The sequence below is a fragment of the Vombatus ursinus genome, unplaced genomic scaffold (genome assembly GCF_900497805.2).
Source record: "Vombatus ursinus unplaced genomic scaffold, bare-nosed wombat genome assembly UNPS02014924.1, whole genome shotgun sequence".
NCBI lineage: Eukaryota > Metazoa > Chordata > Mammalia > Diprotodontia > Vombatidae > Vombatus > Vombatus ursinus.
Genome location: NW_020954702.1, coordinates 1,660,111 through 1,668,261, shown reverse-complemented (window position 1 = coordinate 1,668,261; position 8,151 = coordinate 1,660,111). Strand labels below are relative to the sequence as shown.

The following is an 8,151-nucleotide window of genomic DNA, read 5'->3' as shown; positions in this document are numbered from 1 at the left end:
AAATGCTAGTTAGTATATTTGTTGTTATTATCATGCATGGAACATCAACTTGTGATAGGCCCTGTTGTTGTTCAGTTGTTTCCAGTCATGTTTAACTCTTTGTGACCCCATTTGGAGTTTTCTTGGCAAAGATATTGGAGTGGTTTGCCATTTCCCTCTTCAGTTCATTTTACAGATGAGGAAACTGAGGCAAACCATATTAGTGACTTGTCCAGGGTCACAGAGCCAGGAAGTGTCTGAGGTCAGATTTGAACAAGTGTCTGAGGTCACATTTGAACTCAGGAAGACATGTCTTCCTGACTCCTGACCTGGTGCTCTATCCACTGAGCCAACTAGCTGCCCCAATAGGCCCTGGAACCTAATGTAAAAATAGAAATCCAACTCAATAAAAGATTTAAAAACCAAATCAAAACATAAACACTAACAATCTAATTTTTACAGTAAACATAATGCCCTTTGATGTAGAGGTCTAATACTAGATCATTAACTTTGCCAAAAAATAGGGTTTAATGGCTTAATATACATCTTTTTCCTCCTGCTAAAACTGGTACTAAAAAGGCACTAGTTTTGACATCACTATGATAAACACACACATAGTATACTTATATATTTTACTATACTAATAATGAATTATATATAAAGGAATTATTTATGAATCAAAAATGGGATTTGATAACAGGTTTACCTTTTGAATCACTGAATTCCACCACAAAATGTTTCTTTGTTAAATTTAAATATTTCCATCTACAAAGTAAATTCTACAGATTTCTTTCAGAGAAAGTAAATGAGAGCACAGTGATTTGTGATCTTATATTATAACAGTAATATCAACTGATTTCACAGCACTGATTAGTAGAGAACATTCTTGGTTAATGTGGTGAACAATTTACAAAAGTAAAATATGAACTGTATAGAGTAAAACATATCTTCTCATAAATGATTTAAAAATATGTGTGTATAATTTTTACAAGTTCCACATTTAAATAGCCCTTATTCAAGTATTCTTATTTTTCTTTTCAAATATTTTCTTTTATCTAGGTTGTAAAATAGTTTTTTTTAAAATATAAAAATAAAGTAATCTATGTCAGACTAAAAGGTACATTGAAGTTTGACTTAAGAAATCAGCTGCTAATTTTGATGATAACCTGATCTGGGATGAAAACAAGTTCAGATGCCATTCTAAGTTAAACAATTTTGACAGAAATATACAAACATTTTTGGTGTCAGATACTTGAAATACATTCCCAATAAGCTGACATTGTAACAACATGTTATAACATTATTATTAATGTTTATCCACAAGTCTTGCTGATCCCCACCCAAAACTCAACTCAATATTTCTAAAAATACATCTATGCAAATATATTCTAATATACAATATACCTCCTTACAAACACTTAAGTAGCCATAAATAAAACTTTATTCTTTAATTTCATTTACAAGCTACCAAGTACTATGTATTTTACATAGCACTAGACACTTAAAATGGTTGCAGTCACAGAAAGATCCAGACTGAATAGAAAGCTGTGGATAAAGTAAAGGATCTTAAGATAAAAGCAAAATAATACTGAAAACAGGTGGCAAAAGGGCATTTTTGCCATGGTAAATCAGACTTGTAATGATGCTTCAGTTCTGGTTAAAACAAAGACTGAGCGCCATGCGATTCTCAGCTTTATTGTTTGCAGTCTGGCTAAAGTCTGTACAGTCATTTTGTTTTTTGCAATTATTAAAATAAAAAAGTTAAAAACTATAGCAGCAACAAGCAAACCTTGTGACAGGAAGGCAAAGGTTAAGAACTAAAAAGTTTATACAATGTGCTTAAGAAAGTTTGTATAGTTTATCTTCCATCAGCTGGAGTTCGACTGAGGGACAACATGATTCGGGCAAATCGTTCACACAGTTCATGTGTGGAATATGAAGGTAATTTTGGCAGCTCATTGAAACCTTTGATCTCTGTAGAACAATCAAGCAATTTTGGCAGGAAGTCAGTCAGCTTTTCTTGGAGGTTGGCTGCAAATGAAAAAAAAAAATTCTAACCATGCTGGGAGAAGCAGCTCATTAAATGAGTATTTTAAACATCAATTTCTATCTCAAATTAAGTAAGTTAACATTAAACTTCAAAAGTCATTATTTTAAAAATTTAATGTTTTCTATAAGAATTAACAGTTCTATGTTCATGACTGAAATAAAAGTAGACTTAAATTCAAAGGTATTAATTACCAAGTTAAATAAAAGTCTAGAAATATGAACAAATAACACTTGATGAAAAATTCAACTGTTGCTAACCTCATTAAGAGTTAGACAAAAAGAAACAAGATAATTTTAAGGGGGAGAAGTATTAATGACTGGAGATATCAGGAAACCCTACAACCAGGAGACTGTCCATGAGCTGCTCTTTGAATGAACCTAGAGATTCTGAGAGGTGAGCAGGGAGCATATTTTGGGGGGGGGGGGGAGAGAAAACCTATGATGGAATTTGGTCAAATTCAGGGAATAGTTACAAAGGTAGTTTGGATACAGCACAGAATATGCAAAGGGTGAGCTTATAAAGACAGGCTGGAGAAGGAGATAGAAGCCAGCTTTTTAAAGGTGGGGCTAAGGAGTTCATATTTTATATCAGGTAAAAAGACAATCACTGACTACTTTTGAAGAGAAAAATGATTTAGTCAGACCTATGTTTTGAAAATATTAATTTGGAGGTACATGATTGTGATGTAATATAAGAAATGATGATCTTGATGATCTTAAACACAGACAGACTTGCATGAAATAATGAAGAGTGAAATAAGTGGAACCAAGAGAACATTGTACACAGTAACATAAATATTGTTTTATGAATTATTTTGTTCGAATAAGTCATTTTAACTATTATAAATACCCAAATTAACTACAAAGGACGTATGAAGAAAGATGCTATCTACATCTAGAGAAAGAACTCATATGTATGGAAGTATGTATAGAATGATTTTACATATGTATACATATTTGTGTCTAATGGTAGCCATCTCTAGGATGGTTGAGAGGGAAGAAAAAAAGAAATTTACATGATAACTTTATTATATATTTAAAAGGAATAGTAAATTGTACATAATAGACCTGCAGTTTCAGGTGCAACCATCTTTTTAAAAATTATTATACCATGTTATGGAAATGTTGTTTTATTCCATAAATTAAAGATAAAATAAAAAACTTTAAGTTTTATTAATGTTACTTTAACATTAATTTGGCAACTCTAGATAGGATGGATTGGAAACAAGGAGATGCATTAATAGACTATTCCAATAGTCTAGGTCACGTAAGTTTAGATCAAACATACAATGAAAACTTGAATTACGATGGTAGCCAAGGGAATGAAGAGAAGATCAATGCAAGACATGTAGAAGCAGAGTAGACAAGATTTGGCAACTGTTGGATATGTAGAAAGAGTGAGTGAGAGGAAAGAATCAAGGATGAGTCCAAGGGCTGTGAGTTTGGGTATTGGAAGGATGATGGTGTCCTTAAGAGATTTGCACTTACGTTCCATTTCTTGTCCAAGATATGAACACCAGCGATTTCTCATATCTTCTACAGCAACTATATCTTTCTCTTCCATCTCATCCACCAGTAACAATGGCAAACTTGGGACAATAAACTCATTCATAATAATCAATCCACTGTTTACTTCTTGATCATCTCCAGATTCAAATAGTTCTGCTGCATGCTCATTTAATTTCTTTATGAAATATAAAAGAACAAATTTTTTCTTACTAAATTTACTGTATTATCTTGGTACTGAATACAACCTAAATCATGTAATCCATATACTCATGATTAAAGGTGGTCACATAGATGCTTAAACATGGCAACCACAATACATTTTATCACTGGAAGGTATTCACTTGATTTTTTTTAAACAGAAAATAAGTTTTTTAAGCATCATTTTAAGTATTTTTTCATTTATGCTAAGGTGGAAAAATATTTCTCTTACTTTAATTACCCTATAATTTAAAATGTGGTAAGGAATACATCAACAAAAAATTCAGTAAGAAAGGAAATTGTGGCAAGCTATACATAACTTCAAGAAAAAACATCATCAAAAGACACTTTCCCTGGCGATTCACAAAGAAAATTTCTGTAGAACTCAGTCTTTGTCCTTTAGGAATTCAAATATATATTTATTACTGTTGCAAATTATTGCAATGGATTAAAAAGTTGTAAACTATAATTCTTTACTTATATTGTTTTAAAAATATCCATCACACAACGTTTTTTGTGTAAAGTTAAGCTACTTAAATCTTAAAAAGCATTTTTATTCTAGAGTGGTTATCATTTTAACATTAATATAGCATCTCTTTTATCCAAGTAAATAATTACATCAGGAAATTATTTTTGAGTTAAAGTAAGATTTCTTCCTCATAACTACTGGGGAGGTTATACTTGAATCTACATACTAACATTTAAAAGGGAATAATTTCATAAATAAGTTACTACTTATCTGCTTTTTGAAAAACTAGTTGTCAAGAATCAATTTCATTTAAGTTTATTATCATTTTCAACACAGCACTTGCACAATCCTAAAGCCTGAATACCTCTATTTAAATATTACATAGACCAGATGTCAAGCCATATGCAAATGCTTTAAAAAATAATTTATCACATTTTATCTTTTTAAACCTTAATAAAGTCAGAAAAGTACAGTTGAAGTCTTCAGTGAAATGAAAGACCTAAAATATAAAATTATTTTGAAATGTGTTAAGATTATTGAATTTAATAACCTTAAAAGAACATGACTGAAGTTTTAAAATGGATACAAATACTAATATGCAAATTAATTTAAGGAAAAAGGTTTCAAGATAAGTAGCAATATTAAAAACTTATGTCCCCATTTGATTTTTAACTGAATTTTCAAATAGAGAATTATAGTCTAATGCAGAAGTGTCAAACTCACAGACCAAAAATTCATTAGTGTGAACCAGACTAAAATACAATTGGGTATAATTGTGTTTAACTGTAGCCTCCTGTAGGATGGGGTGGGGAGGGAGAAAAAAATGCACAGCAGAGAACAAAAGAACATTTAGAAGAAAGCAAAAACAAAAACAAAAACAAAAAACAAAAAAACAAACCAGGGTAGCTTTGAAAACAATGTGCAGTATTTATTAGTTTTTTTTTTTTTAAGTAAATCTGAAATGGAAACTCATGGTTTTATACTGAATTCTGTCTTTATGCTGTGCTATGTACGTGGAAATGTTCTTTTTTTTGTTTGTATTTAAGTTCAAAAAGAACAAAAAAATTAAAAACTATGTAATTTGGAAATGTTTAACAAAATAAATAAAATACAATATAACATAGGTAATGTTAATTTAGGCTTTTCTAACCAGTTTCTATTTGGGTTTGATGTGACTGGTCTAATATGACTCAGAACTGAGATTTGACTATCAATTTCACTGACACACATTCTTAAAAATATGCTTATAATAGCTAAAATAAGTGAACTATATATATTTGGAAACAGAATTGAGTAGTTTGCTGTATGAAAAATAAACTCATTTTAAGAGTTCATAACAAAGTTATGGCAGATTGGGAATGACATTTAATGAGAAAATAGAATGAAAATGGAATTCCTCATTTGACACTGTAAGTTTAGCTGAGACTAATGTCACTCACATTTTCCAATGGATGATACTCCAAATAACTATAATTAATTGGAGTAAACAAACAAAAAAAAAGATGAAAATATCTGTGGACACTATTCTGGACACATGGACATTGAAAATATTGGAAAAGCAATCACAATCTCTTACAAAAAGGTATTGAATTACAAAGCATCTTCAGACATAACAATAATTATAATAATGACAGTTAATGACAATGTTTTAAATATGCCAGTTAATAATCAGATCAGCACAATGCAAAAACAATAATATTCTTATGTCTTTTGGGGTTGTAATAGCATTACGGAAAAAGTACAATTGCAAAAAAAAAACTAAGAATTAAAAATTGTCACATAAATTACAGTCTGCTCCATTACAAAAGTTGTTTTTCTTCCCCCCCCCACACCTAATGGGATTAGAGATCCACAGAAGGAAGGGAGATGTGTCAGGGCAAATGAACCAGGATTTTTAAAGGGATCTGGGCAAGATAGAACCCTTTAACAGGGTTTTGTTTCAGGCTTAAATTCAGTCCTTCTATCTCTGTTCAAATTCTCCATGTATTTCTTCAAATGTTGTCATTAACAGGTTAAGTCCAAAATGAAATGAGCAAACAACTGCATGGATTCCACTTACTAGTAAACATTCTCTTCTGTAATGTGATATCAATTCTTCATCATGTCCTCGGTATGGGCCCTTAGACAAGAGCTCCTTGTTATTCTGATAAGCACAGATAAGATGCAGTATGGCTTCTACGTAACTTAAAATTAAAAGAAGAAAATAAAATCAGTGTTTCCATATATATAACAGCACAAAAAACTCAAAATTTTGACAGTCTGTGTCAGTGAAAGACAGCATTAGTACAAATACAAATTGGAAGCTACTGTCTAAGTTTTTCTTTCCCAGAACAGTAGGATTTAATTTCCAAGACAGTAATCGCTAATAGCAAGAGTATCAAAAGCACTTAAAAATTCAGCTTGTAGAAAGTAGAAGAATAAATAAAGGTAGAATGTTCATTTTTATGTCTATCCTCCCAGTGTCCTACTTTTTCAAGCCTGCATGACAGGAAAGCAAGTATAACCTATTCAATTAATGATCAAAAATTTACTTTTATAAAGAGGCACTAAATTACTCCAAGTGTTCTGATCAAGAAAATTAAAGAAAATTTGGAAGATTTTGGAAAATTATTCAGTGGGAAAAAATGAAAAGGAAAGAATGTTTTCTGAAAGGTAGAATAATGTAGGATAAGACACTAGACTTTGAAGAGATATCTGGGTTTAAACTTTGCCTCAAAAACTTAATAGTTGTGTGACCATAGAGACTATGTTTCAAAGTATATTTTTGTGCCCCCTCTAAAAATAATCAAACCTTTTTGAACTGCCATAAGAATACTGATGGAATTATTTGACAACATAGTAACATACATATTCAGATTTAATTATAACTTCAATAATGTTAATACTGGGAAAAACTAATCAATACTGAATTTTTATTTTTTGTAATTAATGCAAAGCATTATATATTATGCTAGAAAATGGAATACTTTCATAAATACTGAATTAAAAGGTTCAAGAAGCTGTGTAGTAAATTAGAGAATGAGATTAGTAATATGATTTCCACTATTCTCCTTTATTCCAGTTAAGTGTAATTAAAGATAGATATATAAAAGAATTCTTTCTTAGTAATTTTGAAAAAAATACAGGATATGTCAAGAAATTTGTATCCAAATATATCCTAGCCTCTCACTAACCTATGTAAATATATTCAAGTTACTTAAGCTTTCGGTCCCTCAGTTCATCTACAAAGCAGAAATAATACCCATCCTATATATTTTAACATGTTATTATAATCAGATCATAGATATGAAAGTGCATTGAAGAAGTCAGAAGATGATGACAGAAGAAAGCATTTGGTTGTTCATGGTTATTTCAGATATATTGATTACAATCAATCAAGAAGCATTTGCTAAATACTTAGTATGTATCAGGCACTGTATTATGCACTGAGAACCCAAAGACAATGACAAAATAGTTGCCAAACTCAAGGAGCTTACATTCTAATGAGGGAGAATAGATGCATATATGTAGCTATGTACAAAATACATACAAAACAGATGAAGGTAAATTTTGAGAGGAAGGTGTCATTTAGAAGATGGTGAGTGAACTAGATCTTAAAGGAAGCCAGGGATTGCAAAAGGTAGAAGTGGGCAGGGAAGTTGGTGACAGCAAGTGAAAAGACATGGAGACAGGAGAAGGAAGAGCAAAAGTCCCATCAGGCTGCATCAACAAGCGTATAATGTGTAGAATGGCTGGAAAGGGAGGATAAGACCAGGCTATAAAGAGTTTTAAATGCCAAACAAAAGAGTGTATATGTGATCCTGGAGACAACAGGAAACAATTGGAGTTCACTGAATAGGGCAGTGACATTACAGACCTTCTCTTTAGGAAAATCACTTGGGCAGCTGTTTGGAAGATGGATTGGAGTGGGGAGAGACTTCAGAAAGGAGATCAATGAGGAGGCTATC

General features: G+C 31.3%; 1 protein-coding gene across 6 annotated transcripts in view; it reads right to left on the bottom strand.

The window, feature by feature from the left end:
- Nucleotides 1–344: 344 nt before the first annotated feature.
- Nucleotides 345–8,151, bottom strand: part of USP25 (ubiquitin specific peptidase 25) — a 193,148-nt gene continuing 185,341 nt past the window's right edge. For all 6 annotated transcript variants that reach the window (XM_027843603.1, XM_027843605.1, XM_027843607.1 and 3 more), the window contains 3 exons: nucleotides 6,264–6,387; nucleotides 3,517–3,712; nucleotides 345–2,010 (listed from right to left, as the gene is read on the bottom strand). In XM_027843603.1, coding sequence (XP_027699404.1) covers nucleotides 1,838–2,010; nucleotides 3,517–3,712; nucleotides 6,264–6,387 — 493 coding nt within the window. In that variant the 3' untranslated portion in view covers nucleotides 345–1,837. The remainder of the gene's footprint in view (nucleotides 2,011–3,516; nucleotides 3,713–6,263; nucleotides 6,388–8,151) is intronic.